Source organism: Choloepus didactylus, chromosome 6 (genome assembly GCF_015220235.1).
Source record: "Choloepus didactylus isolate mChoDid1 chromosome 6, mChoDid1.pri, whole genome shotgun sequence".
Taxonomy (NCBI): domain Eukaryota; kingdom Metazoa; phylum Chordata; class Mammalia; order Pilosa; family Megalonychidae; genus Choloepus; species Choloepus didactylus.
The window spans coordinates 118,668,303-118,686,956 of record NC_051312.1 but is presented as its reverse complement, the minus strand read 5'-3'; the positions used below and the strand labels follow the sequence as shown (position 1 = coordinate 118,686,956).

Here is an 18,654-nt window from a genome sequence, read left to right as displayed (position 1 = left end):
AGAATGTCCACCAGAGTGACCTCTCGACTCCATTTGAAATCTCTCAGCCACTGAAACTATTTCGTCTCATTTTCCATCCCCCTTTTGGTCAAGAAGATACTTTCAGTCCCACGATGCCGGGTCCAGATTCATCCCCAGGAGTCATATTCTGCATTGCCAGGGAGATTTACAACCCTGGGAGTCGGGTCCCACGTAGGGGGTAGGGCAGTGAGTTCACCTCTCGAGGTGGCTCAGTTAGAGAGAGAGAGGACCACATCTGAGCAACAAAGAGGTACTCAGGGGGAGACTCTTAGGCACAATTATATGCAAGTTTAGCCTCTCCTTTGCAGTAACGAGCTTCATAAGGGCATGTCCCATGATCGAGGGCTCAGCACATCAAACCGCCAGTCCCAATGTTTGTGACAACATCAATACCAGTCCAGGTGAGGATGTCCAACACATCTGCACCTTCCTCCAGATCCTCAGGGCTGGGGAGGGGGAGGCTGTAAATATATCTTTTATTTTTTATTATCTGCCCAATTTACTCTGGGATGTGTCACTATTTCACTCCAGCCTATACTAACCTACCGTATCTCACTTCCTATTCAAAGTTCCATGCAATTGTGGTGTTTGAACAAACCGATTGTAGAGTTGTACCGTTTAGAAAATTTAGATCCTGTACCAAATAGATACCTCTTCCCTTGGTCTCATATGGAAGTTGAAGTTTTAAAACACGGTCAGTTTCGACCTTTACCCTTTGACCTGGCTTGCCCTGGTTTTAACCAGACCTGCTTCATTCATATCACTAATTGAAGTCTGGGCTCTTTTTCAGCCTTTTTTTTTTTTTTAACAGTGGCTGTATGCACTAATACTGACATTCATATCTGCCGAGCTCTATCTAGCTCTGAGTTTCAGGTGTCTCAGAGATATGCATTGTTCCAGAGACCAGTCAGGTTATACACTAAGGGATCAGCGTCTCAAAGTTTAGAGATAGGCATTACAATATCCCTGGGCTTTTTTGAAAGTAAACACCTTTCCTTCTGCTTGATTCCCATACAACTTCTTACTTTATTCCTTCAGATTTAGTTATACAGGGATCATCTCCTCTTCTCCTTCCTTCCCTCCCCCACATGCCTTTTCCTGCTTCTTACTTCCCTCCCTTCCTTTCTTTTGTCTTTCCTTTCTAAATAGCTAATTTCTTAAAATTTCCCTTTTAGATTTTATTTCCAAATCTACAATCTTCATTTGGATATTGTGAAGGATCTAAGACTCAAGGCTTTTGATAAATGGATGCATATCTGGAAAAATGATAATATCAACTGGAGGTAGCAAGGATCAGGCTTTGTGTTGTATGATTAGTCATGAAGAAGCAGATAAATAGGATGATGAATGTGAAAAGTTATCTGATTAAACATTAAATGGACCAACAGCCAGCTTTAGAATCCAAATTTGAATCCAAAGAATTTTCATTTAATTCTAGCTCTCTGGATCCCTGGGAAGTCAAATTTATAAAACCAACCGTTATCTTTCCTTATATATTCAGCTACATAACAAATGGATGTTCTATGGAACATTTTCATTTCTCTGCTGAAAAAGCCCAATTTTAATAATCTGGTGTTCTGAGCTCCCCTCTACACTGGGTATATTTACTCTTTCTCTCTTCCTCTCTTTTCTTCTTCTGTTCTTTTCCTTTCCCTCCTCTCTGCCTACCCCTTTTTTCCTTTCCCCTTCCTTCCTTCCTTTTTTCCTTCCTCTCTCCCTCCCTCTTTCCCTCCCTTTCTTTCTGTTTATTTTCCTTCTTTCCTTCCTGTTTTTCTTCCTCCCTCTCCCTCCTTTGTTCTACTAAATGGCTTTTTAATTTACCTATTTTTTCTCTAAATGCATTGTCCTTTTAGATTTTGACTCCAAAATGTATTCTATCTCTTGCACTATCAGAAAACTCCCTGGTTCTATAATCTTAGTTTGGTTATTCTGAAGACATATGAACGAGGGTTTTGAGTATAAAAAATCTTCAGTTCATTCTCTTAATTCAGAGACCTATGGTGATAGCCTGGATCTTCTTCTATGGAAATAAAACATTTAAAAAATTCAGTTGTTAGGGTATTTGACAACTACCAGGTGCAAAATCTGGGAATATGGAAACATCTGCATGATCTGTGAATTTTTTTAACTTTTCTTTCATATGTACGCCTTTTGCTTTAAGCCCTGCATCATAATTAATATATTAATTAATTATGTAAGCAATTTTTGAGTACCTACTATATACCAAGTACTATGAGAAGCACTCAGAGTACAGAAATAAATGAGACAATCCCTAACCTCAAGATGCTTAAGTGAAATAGGGGAGGCAGATAAGTAAACCAATCACACTACACTTTCAGCGTGAAAATACAGGCCCAGAGGCGTATACAAGATACTGCTGAATAAGTACTAAACTCTTCCTGGTGCTTGGGGAAGACTCCTCAGAGAAGTCTTTGGCGTTGTTTTAAGAGCTGACACCCAGGCCATGCACCACTCTGTAGTGCAGACTCCTTGCCCAACTTGTCACACGCTTAGTTGGCTAAGTGCATAACCACGCCTTGAACCATCTCTGATCTCCAGATCCCAGGATGTTCTGCCCTTCAGTAAACAAATAAACAAGAAAGCAAAGAACAAAGTGTGATGACCAGAGAAGGGTAAGGGAGAGGAGAGTGGTGGGGGAGATTGGTGGGTGGTAGGTGGTAAAAAGGATTGTAAAAAGCTTAACACAATTTTTTCCTCTGAGAACATTTAGTGTCTTCACTGAAGAATTTGTCATAAATCAGTGACGTGAACAATGCTCTACTTGATGAAAGGGAGGGGAGAAAGGGAAGGAAAACACCAAGTGAGCATGGGGAAAGGATTTAGGAGGACCTTCTTTTTCTGACTTCACAGCACCTACTAATGTGAATTCAGGGAGGAGGGAAAGAGATTGAAAGAGAATAAGAAAAATATGGAAGGTAAAGGCAGAAGAGCATTTCAATTCAAGTGAGCACTTTTTTCATTTCAATTCTGCAATAGAATTGATGTAGCAGTTACTATGGGTCTATTACCCATTAATAAATTAGGTGGAGTTAAAGCCATCCATAAGAGAATAGATATACCTCCTTCTTCCACACAAAGCCTCTTTGTTCTCTCCTACCCTTGAACTCCTCAAAGACTAGCAAATCCAACTAAAAAATTAATAGCAGGTATTTCAAATCAAATACTAAAAAAAGTGAATTATCTGTTCAATTTTCTCCTAGAGATTAGTTCCTGTATTTTATAAACTGCAACAGTATATGTATAGTATGTAGTATAGCCAATAGCTTTTCATTTCCCTAGGCCATGTTATGTCACTATTGAGAACCAGATATGTTCTTAAAATAAATTGCATTTACAAGTTCTGCACAATTCTGACTTTATACCAAGTCATCTTGCTTCTCCTCTTAAACATACAAATGTAGGTTGTCAAGTAAATTCCAGCGATTTTTTTCCCTCAGAGTGGAAAAAAAAAAGCCCCAGTTCTCTCCTTTACCGGGACAGGAAGCATTTCCTGGAGATTAATCACTGTTTGCCTTGCAAAATGGAAAGGTTGAGAGAAATTAGTAAAAGTAGGTTATATCAGTCTACTTGAATTTGGAATTTTTGGAAATGGTCCTGCTGCCACTTGGATGAACAAAATCATGAGTCAAGCTGTGGGTGATCTAAACCAACACTGTCGCTCTATAAAAGTTAGTCTCCAGAGGGTGGACTTAGAAGGAGGCAGGCAGAGAAAGAAGTGTGAAGGCGGCAGAGCGGAGGGAAAGCCAGTGGAAATGAAGAGCCTCCCAGTCCTGCTGCTGCTGTGTGTAGCAGTGTGCTCAGCCTATCCTCTGGGTGGAGCAGCAAAGGATGAAGATACCAGGATGGATCTTGTTCAGGTAATCAGTGGAGGCCGCTATCATGCTCACTGGAGGGCCAAGTGGGGAAACTATCTCTTGCCTTCCATTCTTAAAGCCCACATAGATGGTTCAAGCTTACAATGTAGAATAGCTCAAGGACATGGAGTAAGAAAGAGTTGGATGAGGAAAGGGTCTCAGTATCACCTGCTTTTAGGTAGGAAGAAATGAAGGCCAGAAATGATAGATGTTGTGTCTGAGAAGAAATGAAGGCCAGAAATGATAGATGTTGTGTCTGGATCACACAATACTATAATAGCAGCAGCTGCAGAGTTGAAACATTTGAATAACATATGGAGAGTATATGAAATGTCTCTTACTTTGGACCTTCTTTAGGTATTTTGATACTCAAATGTAATTTTAGCTAAATATTTATATTGCTGGCATCATATTTAGACAAAGGGATTGTCTCAACTTCTTTCTTAAGCCAGATACTTGTGAGCAGTGATAAAGGAGAAAAAAATGAGGAAATTAAATACATTTACCTAAAATATATGACTATGCCAAAAAAGACCTCTTTTATAGATCTTATTTCCTTTAGGTGAACTGGATATTTACCTCAATTTTGTACTTCACTTTCATTGCAAAACTAAGGTGAAACAAGGGTAAAGAGGAGGCTTTAATTGAAGAAATCAATGGAAATATTCTATCTATTTATATTTCAACAAGCTAGAGGAGTATTTCAAATAGATTAAAAAATGTGAGCAACTGCAAAAAAAATTGCCATAATTAACAAAAACTGTAAGAATTACCTAAAATTATGCTTATTCCATTAGCAATATCTCGAAAACTACTACAATCTTGCAAAAGATGTGAGACAGTTTTTTAGAAGAAAGGACAGTGGCCCTGTTGTTAAAAAAATTAAAGAAATGCAGAAGTTCCTTGGGTTGGAGGTGACGGGGAAGCTAGACTCCAATACACTGGAGGTGATGGCCAAGCCCAGATGTGGAGTTCCTGACGTTGGTAAATTCACCACCTTTCCTGGATCACCAACGTGGAAGAAAACGCAACTTACTTACAGGTAATGGACCCAAAGAAGTATTCACAAAGTAACAAAATTTTCTGAGTTACTATTGCAGAAGAAAATATCTTCTTCAATTTTTCTCTTACAGGATTTTAAACTATACGCAGGATCTGCCAAGAGATGCTGTTGATTCTGCCATAGAGAAAGCTCTGAAACTCTGGGAGGACGTGACTCCACTCACATTCTCCAGGGTTGACAAAGGAGACGCTGACATCGTGATCTCTTTTGCAGTTAAAGGTAAAAAAACATGAAATGATTGTGTTTTACTGAAAAAGGTTAAAAAGAGATTCTAATTACCCACCTGTCCAATAAATTTTTTTCCCTGTTAGAACATGGAGACTTTGTCCCTTTTGATGGACCCGGAAAAGCTTTGGCTCATGCCTACCCACCTGGACCGGGGATTTATGGAGATGCACACTTTGATGACGATGAGCGATGGACAGAGGATACATCAGGTGAGTTATGCATCTCTCAGGATGATTTTGATGTTAATTTCCTTTTACATTTGGAAAACAATGACCACAAATGCTCAAGAAATGAGATGTTCTGGATTTTCCAATGGGTAAGAGATCAGCAGAATTTTAATTTTAGTTGTTACTGAAAACATTTTCAGATCTCTATAAAATTTATTGTATAGGGAGTATAATTGAGTCTTTCTATAATGACTACGGATTTTGTGGGATCTTATGGCCATTGTTATTAAGGCGAGTTTCTCATATCAAATTTAAGTTATCCAAGGGATAGCATATTGCATTAAATCTACACCGGCCCTAAGATGTGCCCTCGATATTATTTGTATATTTTCCCCATGTGCTTCTTTCCTCTTCAAAACAGAAATCGGAAACTGAGGTTCCCTTTGAAGTTATTTAGATTAAATCAGCATTTTACTCCTTCAAAGTTAAGAATTGTTTTCATGGACTTTTAACGAAGACTAACCCCCCCCCCCCCCAAATACATTGTCAAACTGTTTGGGTAAAAGAATGTTTCTCAGTTCATAACTGTACACTATGAGGAATGGCTTCCAAAGCTTTCAAACAAATTATACCACTTCTAAGATTTTGTTGGGATTTATAATAGAAATGCAAACAGAGTCTCTATAGAGAATACAAATGTGAAGTTAGTGCTGGATAAAATTGTAGGTTTGATTGAGTTAAAAACTTCTTCCTACAAAGTCTCAAATGAGAACTTTCCTAGGGTCACTAGGTACACTTGGTAACACTTCCAAAAGTAGACTTACTTCTTATGTCAGTCGTAATTAACCAATGCCTTCTAATTTCAACATTATGTTGTTTTTGGTTTTTCTTTTTGTTTTACCATCTGAATTCAGTCACCGTTTGTGTAGCTAAAATCTTTTTTTGTGAGAAATGCTAGATGTGACTGGGCATGTTATGTTTTAAATCAATTTTGCAAATCCTATGACAACTATCAGTGTTAATTTTTTTGGCCTCAATATGTATTCAATAATGATGATGAGGCTGAAAAATTCTTCAGGCAAGATTCCAATGGAAAGTAATATATTATACTTATTTAAAGATTTTAAAATTGAAATGAATAAACTGCAATTCAATGTTACTACATTGAAAAAGTGTCTGGCTTTTTATTTTTATTGACATACGAAGAGAAGTATTTGTTGAGATGCTAAACAATTGGGTTCCTTCCACTCCTGAATATAAGAAAAGGGACCTGGTTCTTGTGAACAAATAGGCTTCTGAGGCTGGCGGTGGGTGAGGGGGAGTGGGATGGGGGGTGGCAGTGAGGGCAGAGCTGGATGTGGCTGGACACTTTGTCTTAAAGATTAATTTCAAATATGAGCCTGCGAAACATTTGGCCTTCCATTAACTGTGGAATCAGTCAATTGATGAATTAACTCACAAACAAGGCAAAAAAGACCCTGTGTGGTTCCAAGGAAGTGATCAAGTATACACAGCTGATCTGTGTGATATACATATATTTAAGGAATAAGTGACAGTTGTCCACAACTTCCTATACAGGGACCAATGTATTCCTCGTTGCTGCCCATGAACTTGGCCATTCCCTGGGTCTCTATCACTCGGCCAACCCTGATGCCTTGATGTACCCGGTCTACAACCCACTCACGGACCTGGCCCGATTCCGCCTTTCTCAAGATGATGTGAGTGGCATTCAGTACCTCTACGGTGAGTGATGATGAAAACCACACCTACTCTTTCCCAGTGCTCTCCGGGAAAGCTTTACATTGCTGGTTTTCGGGAAAACTTTAAATTGCTCTATAAAGTTTCAGCTCCAAGCATTTGAGAATGCTTGGGAAGCATATTTATTGACAGAACCATCACATTTCTCCTGACGTTTTCCTCCTGCATCTGTTCCCTTCAGGATCTCCCTCTTCCTCCCCTGAGGATCCCGTGGTGCCCACGGAATCCACCCCTGCCGGACCTGAGACACCACCCATTTGTGATCCTGCTTTATCCTTCGATGCTGCCAGCACCCTGCGGGGAGAGATGCTGTTCTTTAAAGACAGGTCAGACGGGAACATTATTTTTTTTTCCTATCTTTTTAACTTCCAATGCTTGGGAAGGAAAACAAATAGAAGCTTTTAATATTTTTGAATATTTAAAGCAAAATAGTTCCTCCAAGCTTCGAAATCATTCAGATCTGGTGCTGCCCTTTCCATATTTTCTTAATATTGTCAAGTTCATTTTTCAAGTCTCAGACAAGAAGATTTGATTCTTGTCCTCTAGTTGTTGTTCCCAAATGTCTAAACCACTTTTTCCCCAAAGGCACAAGTAGATCTTTAGAATCACAATATTATCTTTACACCATGATAAGCATTATATTTAATCAATGGATTTACTTATTCCTGGATAAATATGCACAGGGTAAAACATTCAACCTGTTAAAAGGAAGAAAGTTACAAGCAAGTCTCCCTCACATCACTGACTCTTTGTTCCCCAGTTCTCCTCAGATTCATCCACAGACAAGGACTGCTGTTTATACTTGCAGAATCGTTCTATGTATATATAAACATATACAGAACACACAGATCTATACACGTCTGCCTATTTTTTTGAAAAACGTAAATGTTAGTATAGCATTCACATAGTTCACATGCATTGCAAGTATTTAAAGCTTACACTTGACTAATTAGTTTGCATTTTGGGATAACTCTCCTTTCACGGAAGATATTACTCTGGAAGCCTATGGCATGCAATCGCTTACAGGCTGCAGAGGAAAACGGAAGGGTATTTAATATGCCCAATGGTCATACACCTGACAGCTCATTCTGTCCGCAAGCCTCAGATAAGAGAATGGGTGAAGATGAGTGAGGCAGGACAATGAGAAGAATATGCTAAAGGTAATTGACTGTTTTTCAATTTACTTTTCTCCTTTTATATATTTCAGACATTTTTGGCGCAAATCCGTCCAGAGACCTGAGCCTGACCTTCAGTTGATCTCTTCATTTTGGCCAACTCTTCCTTCAGGCATGGATGCTGCATATGAAGTTACTAGCAACGATACTGTTTTCATTTTTAAAGGTAATTTTCATATAATATTTTCTTTAATTTTCCAAAACAAACCCTTTCACAAGAAAATTGAAGAGGACTTTAATTTTCCCTATCAAATTTTTGCTGCTTTATTACCCTAAGATAATGAAGAAATAATCAGAAATAGTGTTATTTTATTAATATTTTACAGATGTTAAATATGAACACAGAAAGACAAATTGACCAAACTTGCAAATATTTCTTTTGATCTATGTTCATTCATTCAGTCATACATCCACTTAGTCTACAAATTTTTGCTACATATCCACCATGAGTTGGTAACTAGATCTAAAATGCTGGCTTCCTTTTTACTACAAAAATCAAATATGCTAAAATGGATTCCTAAAACCAAAAGGCTTGACTGCTATAAATTCAACATGACTCTGAATTATTTTTTTAATAGGAAATCAGTTCTGGGCCATCAGAGGAAATGAGGTACAAGGAGGTTACCCACAAGACATCCACACCCTGGGTTTGCCTCTGACCATAAGGAAAATTGATGCAGCCATTTCTGATGAGGAAAAGAAGAAAACATACTTCTTTGTGGAGGACAAATATTGGAGGTAAAATGCAATCGGGCTGACTTTTTTGTAGCCTCCTTTCAAAAAATACTTTTTCTCTGTAAGAATTTCCCTCTTGCCTTGTCCTCCCTGTCCACAGGATGGGGCTTTAGACAACAGTGAGAGGGTCCTTACTTTAAAACATAACAGTGCCTCATAGCAGGCATTTCTTATGCTTATTGCACATATTTTGAGTCCCATGTGCAATAGCCTGGAGCTTCCCCTCTGGGCTGGTGCTTCTCCTGCCTGGAGCACTTCTCCTCTCGACCTACCCAAGGGTTTAGGTAATAATCCTCAAGGGCTTCCCTTAAACTCACCCATTCATTCCACAAACAATAGCAGCCCAGCTTCATGGATAGAACCAAGGACCTACAGAGGGGTGATTCCTGGGCCATCCGCCCAGGTTCATAGATATCAGTGCACACCAGCCCAAGTTCACCCAGTGGGTGCTTTGTTCTCATCCCAATCCTTTTTACTAGGAGGCTGCCTTAGGAGACTGAGATATTTAGGGTGGGGAGGGAAGATATGGTAGAGAAGCAAGTATGGTAGCAAACTCAAAATTTGTATTTCAGATTAGCTATTCAATTCGTTATATACATACATATATATTTACACCTTCATGTCGTTGTGACAGATAATTCAGATTCTTTCAGTATGGGCTTAGGAAATACAATAGCAAGTAGCATTTGTTACAGTAGGATGTTGCCCCTGTTTCTGGTGGAGCTGTGGTTTTAAGAGCTAAGTTTGCAGTACCATTAAAATCACATATTTCTGTAGTGCTAAGCATGTTTTATATTTATTTGCAGTCCTTAGATTTAGCTGGAATTTCCCATTGTACCTAACATGATTTATGAGTTTTGGTAGCATGGCATCTACGCAATGCTGAGCTTTCTTTCTCTTATTTGGTGCAGCTTTGATGAAAGGACACAAACCATGGAACCAGGCTTTCCCAGGCAAATAGCTGAAGACTTCCCAGGTGTTGACACAAAAGTTGATGCTGTTTTGGAAGCGTTTGGTAAGAGGACACTTATTTTGCTGGCAATGGGGCACTTGAAACATTTTTTAGCCAGTTCTCTCCTTCCTCCCCCAAATTTGCAATTTACCAACTTTTGTACAATTATATGACTACTTCACTTAAGTTGTTTTGAATGATACAGATAATTATAAATCACTCTACTTCATTTTATGCATGCAGATTAAACCAAAATGCTCACATGTTGCTTCTTTACATCTAGAGCTATTATCTTTCAGATTACCATGTCAGTATAAAAATAACATTAAGTGGGGGTTGGGTTTAATACTGGCTGGCTGCCTTTCTCCCCTTTCCCCTTCCCTGCCGTTACTGGGTCCCAGAGAGACTTTCTTTGCACTCCCTGAGTCATTGCTCACACTGGCCAGTCGTAAAAACTTACTTTTCCCTGTGCTCAAAGTTAATTTTATTCTTCCTTCTTAAGAATAGGTGGGTGGAGGCTGCTGATCTATGTTGAAAGGTGATCTGAGCATCCTGTTTGCAGAGCGATAAAAAGTCCTCTGTTGTTTTGAAGGAGTTGTGTGCTTCCTTGAGGTCAGGAATGCCCCTTAGGCTGCAGTGTAAGAAAGGATGCAGGAGGCAGAGTGTCGGCGAAGAAAGAACACAAAGAGATCATAGTTTCTAACAAGGAGAGAATTTTATCTGCCTAGAAGGAGAATAACCTAACAAGTTGGAGCCTGCATTTACCGTCAGACAGAACTGGCATGGCGCACTGCCTCCATCTTTTCCTTGCTGAGTAACCTTGGGAGGACATCTAAATCTCTCTAAACTTCTGTTTTCTCATCTATGAAAATGGTGTTAGAAATCTTTACCTCACAGGGTTTTTGCAGAGATGAATGCAAAAATCATGTAAAATGCTTAGCATAGTTCCTGACACATAGCAAAATTCTATAAATTTTGCCGTCTATTTTTAGTTAGCTCCTATGCTGAATTTTGTACGTTGCCAGATATATTTAATTGGAAAAAAAAAAAAAAAAAAAAAAAAACATGAGCAAGCAAAACACATCACTTTTTCCCTTGTCTGTATTTACAGGGTTTTTCTATTTCTTCAGTGGATCTTCACAGTTGGAGTTCGACCCTAACGCCAAGAAAGTGACCCATATCGTGAAGAGTAACAGCTGGTTTAATTGTTAGGAGTGGTGCTGGATGGCTCAACCTGGGCATTTTAAATGAAGCTAATAATTCTTTACCTAAATCTTTGTGAATCACAATGTTTCATTTTCTCCTGCATATGCAGTGACTGGAGAATGCAAATGTGAACTGCATGTCTTGCCATTCATCCTTCCCTATTACAGGGTATTAAAACGGGCTGCTTCACCTGCCCTTTGGCCACACGTGGTAACCACCCACAGGACAAGGGGGAAGTATTCACGTGTAACCGACAAGTGATTGTATCTACCTAGGCTATTTGCTTGTTATTTAATAAAGATGATATGCCAGTTATTTTATTTTATTGTTTTGTTGTTGTTGTTGTTGTTGTTTTAAGAACAAGCCACTCTCACAATCTTGGGCATGTTACGGACTGAGCAGTAGGCAGTGGAAGTGGCAGGATTAAGGCCTCCACAGTTGGGGTGTTCCAGTGGGCTCAACAGAGGCTGCAGAGAGTCCATTTGTCCACCCCATGCACTCTGCAAACAGTCCAATGTGCTTATTTCTACTACCCAGACATCATATGTGCTCCTAACATATCTAAGAAGAAAGATCCAAGGGAACTGTCATTTTGGAGGGCAGGCTACGAGAAATATTATAAAGCAGAATCCTACAATCTGAGCAAATCACCTAGTCTGTGCACTTCATTTTACAGGTGAGGAAATAAAACAATTCTTCATCTTTTCTTTTTGCTTATATATTCCTTCAGTGGAGCCCCCTCCCCTGCCCTAGAAAAACAGATTTTCTCATAGCCACCATATTCACACGTGAAAATATCTTCTTATCCTCATTTAGTATATATCCAGGCCCAGGGGTAAATGCCCATGGGCAAATGCCGATTCTAAGACAGGTTTGTCATTCCTAAATTAAGTGTCTAGCACAATGCATGGAACACAGTAGGAGCTCATTCACTCTTTAATTTATTCATTCATTCAACAATAATTTATTAAACCTATTCTATGTGCCATGCATTGTGCTAGGTTCTAAGCATAGGAACCTGAGAAAAATGGATATAGTCCCTGTTTTCATTGGGTTTATAATTCAGCAAGAAAGAATATATACAAATAATGAAACCATGAATATGAAATTACAAATTTAATAAGAATTATGTGTAGTATCCCAGCTGCTAGGAGAAGTCCAAAACTGAGGTGTCAGCAGGGCAATGCTTTCTCTCCAAAGACTGTGGCACTCCAGGGCTGACTGCCAGGGAGCCTTGGTCCTTGGCTTTTCTGTCACATGGCAGTGCACATCGTGGTGTCTTCTTTGTCTTCTGAGTTTTGTTGAGTTCCAGCTTCTGGCTGTTCCCGTAGTTTCCCTCTACATCTGACTTTCATTCCATTTATAAAGGACTCAGTAATCTGGATTAAAACCCAACCTGATTCAGCTGGGGCCACATCTTAACTGAAGAAACATCTTGAAGAGATCTTATTTACAACTGGTCCACACCCACCACAATGCAGACCAAGACCAGAACATGTCCAAACTGGAGGACACAATTAAATAATCCACCACAAATTATCAAGAAAAAATAGTCATTTTTTTTAAATAAAATAATAGTAGGACCTAATTTGAACAAGGTAGCTTCAGAAGGACTCTTTGAGGGAATGGCATTGAAACAGAGATCTGACAAAATGAGTAGAAGTTAGCCAGGCAAAGGGACAGGTAAAAATGCCCAAGGAAGAGGCAATATTGCAAAGGCCCCGAGGTGGGAAAAACCTTGGCTTGCTCCAGTAATCGAAAGAAGTCCAGCTGACTAACGTGCAGGGAGTTGGTGCTTTGTTGAGGAGTGCAAGGCAAGGATTGACGTAAGAGATGCTGTTGGACAGGCAGATGGAAGTCAGGTCACTCACTATGCTCTAGACCAGGGCCGGCCAAATTTTTACGTAATGGGCCAGATAGGAAATATTGCAGGTTTTGTGGCCCATAGGGACTCCACTGAAACTACTCAAAGTAGCCAAAGACAATATGTAAATGAATGAGCTTAACTATGTTCCAACACAACTTTATTTATGGTCAGCGAAATTTGAATTTCATATAATTTTCAAGTGTCATGAAATAGTATGCTCCTTCTTACTTTTCCCAAACCATTTAAAAATGTAAAAACCATTCTTAGCACCCAGGCCATACAAAAATAGGTGGTTAAGTAATGTAAAACTATATTAATAATGTTATTTTATGAAATAATTTTATGTTATTTTAGGTGCATTGCGAAGCTAGTGAAGGAAATTTAAGCAAGGGAGTGACATAATCAGATATGTATTTTAAAAGATCAGATGGGAACAAAATGTGGGATATACACACAATGGAATGCTATTCAGCTATAAAAATGAATGAAGTTCTATAACATGTGACAATATGGATGAACCTTAAAGACATCATGTTCAGTAAAGTAAGCCAAATACAGAAGAACAAATATTATATGATCTCACTGATTTGAAATAATTAGAATAAGCCAACCCAGAGAGTTAGAATCTAGAATAAAATTTACCAGGGGGTGGGGTGGGGTAGCGAATAGGGAGTTAAGTCTTAAAATATACAGAGTTTCTATTTGCAATGATGGAAAAGTTTTGGTAATGGATGGTGGTGATGGTAGTACAACATTGTGAACATAATTAACAGCACTGAAATATATATTTGAATGTGGTTAAAAGGGGAAATTTTAGGTTGCATATCTGTTCCTAGAATAAAAAATGAAAAAAAAAAAATCCAAAGAACTGCACAACACAAACAGGGAACACTAAATTACACCATGGACTATAGTTAATAGCATAGTCATAAAAATGAGCTTTCATCAGTTTTAACGTATGTACCACATCAATGCAAGGTGTTAATAATAGAGTTGTATATAAGAATCTTGTATTTTATGCATGATTGTTTTCTAAACCCAGAACTTTTCTAATAAAAAAAGAAAGACCTAGTGGGATATGGAGAAGGTTTTGAAGGGAGGTGTGGAACTGAGGAGAAGAGGGCTTGGACTCAAACGGTTGCACTGGAGACTAAGAGATAAGAATGGATTCAATATATATATATTTTTAATAAAATGGACACAACAGGTCTCTCTGATGGATTAGCTATGGAGTTTGAGGAAGAGGGACGTGTCTAGAATAATTCCCAGGTAGCTTTCTTGAGCAAATGCATTGACGATGACAGCATTTACTGAAATGGGGGAAGACTTGGAGAGAAACAGGTTTGTGAGGGAAAGATAAGGGGAGAAATTGCTTAGTTTTATAAGTTTTGAAATGTCTGTGAGATATCCAAGTAGGTTCTGAGATAAATGAATTAGATCTTAAAGAGAGAATTTAAAAATATGGGAGTTGTCAGCATTTAGATTGTTCTTCAAGTAATGAGGATGGAAGAGACCGTAGTGGGGGAGATTTTATGATGGAACTCTGATACATAGTAGCATTTTGCCAAGAAATACAGCATTTCTTTATTTTTAAAATCACCTAAATTATGTGGTTTGAATAAATACTATACAGTCACAAGATAAAATTCAAACGGTTAAAAAAAGTATGGAAGGACAAGTTAGTTTTCTTGTCATACCTGTTCCAACCATCTAATTCCCTTTTTTAGAGTCAACCAAGTAGCTTCTTATGAATCGCTCCAGAGCTGTTTTATATACAAGAATTAAGATCACCCTTTCAATAAAAATGAAAGATTGCAAATTTATACTGTTGTGTTCATTGCTTTAATCACTTAGTATATCTTGGTACCTGTTCCACACTAGGACGTAATAGTGGTCTCAATCCCTCATCAACTTTTTTCTAAGGATATAATCCAATTTATTTATTCAATTCCCTAGCAATAAGAGAATAAATAAATTTATGCATTAAATGAATGTATAAATCAAATAAATAAAATTTAAGATAAAAATAACAAATATATTTGAAAATATTTTTGAAATAAAAATAATCAAAAGTAAATCAAATAAAATTATGTACAACTCTGTGTTGTTTTCAATATTTTGCTATTACATCCAATGCTACAGTGAATATACTTGAGTACGCTTATATTTCTGATGAAAACTCTAATCTTCAAAGACAGAGATGGAGGAGCAGGGAAACTGTTCAGTGGATTCTCCAACATCAGAGCCATTGCGTGCTATTTGCAACAGTGTGATGGTGGGGTGATGGAGCAGAATTTTGATTACGGTGAGTTGAAAAGTTGGTTAGTGAGGATGCTTTTGGTTACAAGTAGCAGAAAATGCCAACTGTTTGAAAAATGAAGGGATTTATTCGTTCAGATTACTTGAAAGTACAACAGTAAGACAGGTGTGAGTTTCACTTTGCCCTGTTACCGTCTTGACTGCCTCCTCTGTGTCAGTTTTACTTTCAGGTTGGCTTTCCTCCTGACAGCAAGACAACTGTAGTAATTCCAGGTATCACACCTACATACGGCACCACCTCTGACCATCAAACAACAGTTCTGAGCCTCCCCCGTTCAGTTCATCTCTAATCATAGTGACAAGGAAGGCGGGTCAATCTCACCCCGCCATGTTGCTGTTACATGGTGAGCCTGGGGGAAGGATATGGAGACAGCCATCTCTGTGTATTCACCACAAGCAGAAATAGAGAGATGACAAAGTAGAAATAATACATGTAAATAACACTACGGACAAGTTAGTCTGGGAAAGAAGAAACAAATAAATATTTTTGTGCTGCTGGAACTGATTCATAATTCTTTTGAATGTCTTTGCTTTGTTGGGGAAAAGGAACTAAATGACATTTATTTACTAGACACCTGTTCTGTGTCTAGGGGCTTTATGCATACTCTTCATTTAGTCCTAATAATAACTTTTGAGTTGGTAGTTTGTCCCAATAGTGCAGAAATTTAAGTTCAGAATACCATAGTTACATAATAAGTAGCATAGCTATGACCTAATTTTATATCTTCCCAGTTTTAGAGATCATGTTCTTATTTAGTCTAGGTTAACAGACAATAAACCAGCCAGGAGAAGGCCTTATCTCATTTAGTTGTTTTTTTTTTTTTTTTTTTTTTTTAAATCTTCATTTTATTGAGATATATTCACATACCACGCAGTCATACAAAACAAATCGTACATTCGATTGTTCACAGTACCGATACATAGTTGTACATTCATCACCTAAATCAATCCCTGACACCTTCATTAGCACACACACAAAAATAATAAGAATAATAATTAAAGTGAAAAAGAGCAATTGAAGTAAAAAAGAACACTGGGTACCTTTGTCTGTTTGTTTGTTTCCTTCCCCTATTTTTCTACTCATCCATCCATAAACTAGACAAAGTGGAGTGTGGCCCTTATGGTTTTCCCAATCCCATTGTCACTCCTCATAAGCTACATTTTTATACAATTGTCTTCGAGATTCATGGGTTCTGGGTTGTAGTTTGATAGTTTCAGGTATCCACCACCAGCTACCCCAATTCTTTAGAACCTAAAAAGGGTTGTCTAAATTGTGCGTAAGAGTGCCCACCAGAGTGACCTCTCGGCTTCTTTTGGACTCTCTCTGCCACTGAAGCTTATTTCATTTCCTTTCACATCCCCCTTTTGGTCAAGAAGATGTTCTCCGTCCCACGATGCCGGGTCTACATTCCTCCCCGGGAGTCATATTCCATGTTGCCAGGGAGATTCACTCCCCTGGGTGTCTGATCCCACGTAGGGGCGAGGGCAGTGATTTCACCTTTCAAGTTGGCTTAGCTAGAGAGAGAGGGCCACATCTGAGCAACAAAGAGGCATTCGGGAGGAGGCTCTTAGGCACAATTATAGGGAGGCCCAGCCTCTCCTTTGCAGCAACAGTCTTCCCAAGGGCAAGTCCTGTGGTAGAGGGCTCAACCTATCAAACCATCAGTCCCCTATGTCTATGAGCACATTAGCAACCATCGAGGTGGGGCAGGCCAATACCCCTGCATTCTCCACCAGCTCCTCAAGGGGGCTCTGCATATTTTTTTCCTTGTGTTTTTTTAAAACTTTTTTTTTAAATCAAAAAAACTCCACTGTGAACTAGTGGTTCTGCTATATCATACTTTATGATCACACAGTGAGGTTGGTGCTTCTTCAATCCTGCAGCTTAAAATCCACTCAACCCCAATACCCATAACTGAAAGGCCAGGATTCTTCTATCCGCATCTGGTATCTGGTTCTGCTAAATTTCCATGTGCTAGTGCAAACCATAAAGGGCAGTAGGGAACCCTCACAACAGCTTCTGTACTGTCTATTTCCCCAAGCAATCTTGTTCCAGAGGCCTAGGGTGTGTGTGTGTGTGTGTGTGTGCACGTGCTAGCATGTCATTCACACTGTTTGCTTGACACCAGCCAGAGGCCCAGCACCAGAGATCAGACTTGTAGCCCTGTCAGGTCTAGACCAGTCCTAATGGTGACGCGATGCTGAGTCCCAGGATGATGCTCACTAGCTGGCTTGGGCAGGTTAGGCCTTGGAAATTTGGAACATGTTTGCATTTACAGGAAGCTGGATTGGGGGAGGAGGGAGGAAAGAAGCAGCTGGGAATCAGGTTGGAACTTGGCAATAAACCAACAGAATGGTGGATTTGACACAGGTAAGAAAATGAAAGATAAAGAAGATATAGAACCTTACCAGTAAGTGAGCAGATGGGTTATGATCTCAGATCCATTCAGGAAGCCCATTAACAAAAATGAAGCACTGTAGAGATTAGTTGTGATCCCACTGTGAAGTGAAGTGGTGGGAATGACATGTAGAATCTACAGAAAAAAGGCAGGAATAATTTGTGAAAGCAGTTTTCTATCAAATTGCAGAAGCAGACAGGGCTCAATTATAAGAAAGTGTCCAGTGTGTTAACCTGGGGTTTGGGTATAATCATCCTGGAAGCAGCACCGATATTCTTTGCCTCCATCTAGTTTGCTGATAATAATCTGTAAGTATGACTGTAGTGGACCAGAAACTGTAATTCTCTTCCTTTGGTTAGGGACTATATCCGTTTCCTAGGGTTGCTATAACAAAGCACCACAACCTGGGTGGCTTGAAACAACAAACGTATTCTCTCACAGTTCTGGAGGCTGGAAGTCCCAAATCAAGGTGTCAGGAGGGTCATTCTCCTCTGAAACCTGAGGGGAGAGTCCTTCCTTGCCTCTCCCTCACTACTGGTGGTTTGCTGGCAATCCTTGGCATGCCTCGGCTTTTGGAAGTTTCACTCCAATTTCTGCCTCTGTCTTCCCATGTGTGCATATTCACATGATATTCTCCTCTCTGTGTGTCTGTGTCCAAACATCTCTCTTCTTGTGAAGACCATCATAGGATCAAGACCCACCCTGATCCTGGCTGACCTCCTCTTAAACTGATTATATTTGCTAAGACCCTATTTCCACATCAGGTCACATTCACAGATATTGGGGATTAGAACTTCAACATATCTTTCTGGGAGACACAATTCAACCCACAATAGGGAGTCAATGAGCCATTCCTGGAGGGAGGATATACAAATATGCATAGAGATGA

General features: G+C 39.1%; 1 protein-coding gene across 1 annotated transcript; it reads left to right on the top strand.

Annotated features, from left to right (window-relative positions):
* Positions 1-3,794: 3,794 nt before the first annotated feature.
* Positions 3,795-11,198, top strand: LOC119536133 (stromelysin-1-like). The gene is made up of 10 exons (XM_037838810.1): positions 3,795-3,899; positions 4,694-4,938; positions 5,030-5,178; positions 5,271-5,396; positions 6,933-7,097; positions 7,294-7,438; positions 8,320-8,453; positions 8,866-9,025; positions 9,934-10,037; positions 11,086-11,198. The coding sequence occupies exons 1-10, from the start codon at positions 3,795-3,797 to the stop codon at positions 11,184-11,186; spliced, it is 1,434 nt and encodes a 477-aa protein (XP_037694738.1). The 3' UTR covers positions 11,187-11,198.
* Positions 11,199-18,654: the final 7,456 nt, after the last annotated feature.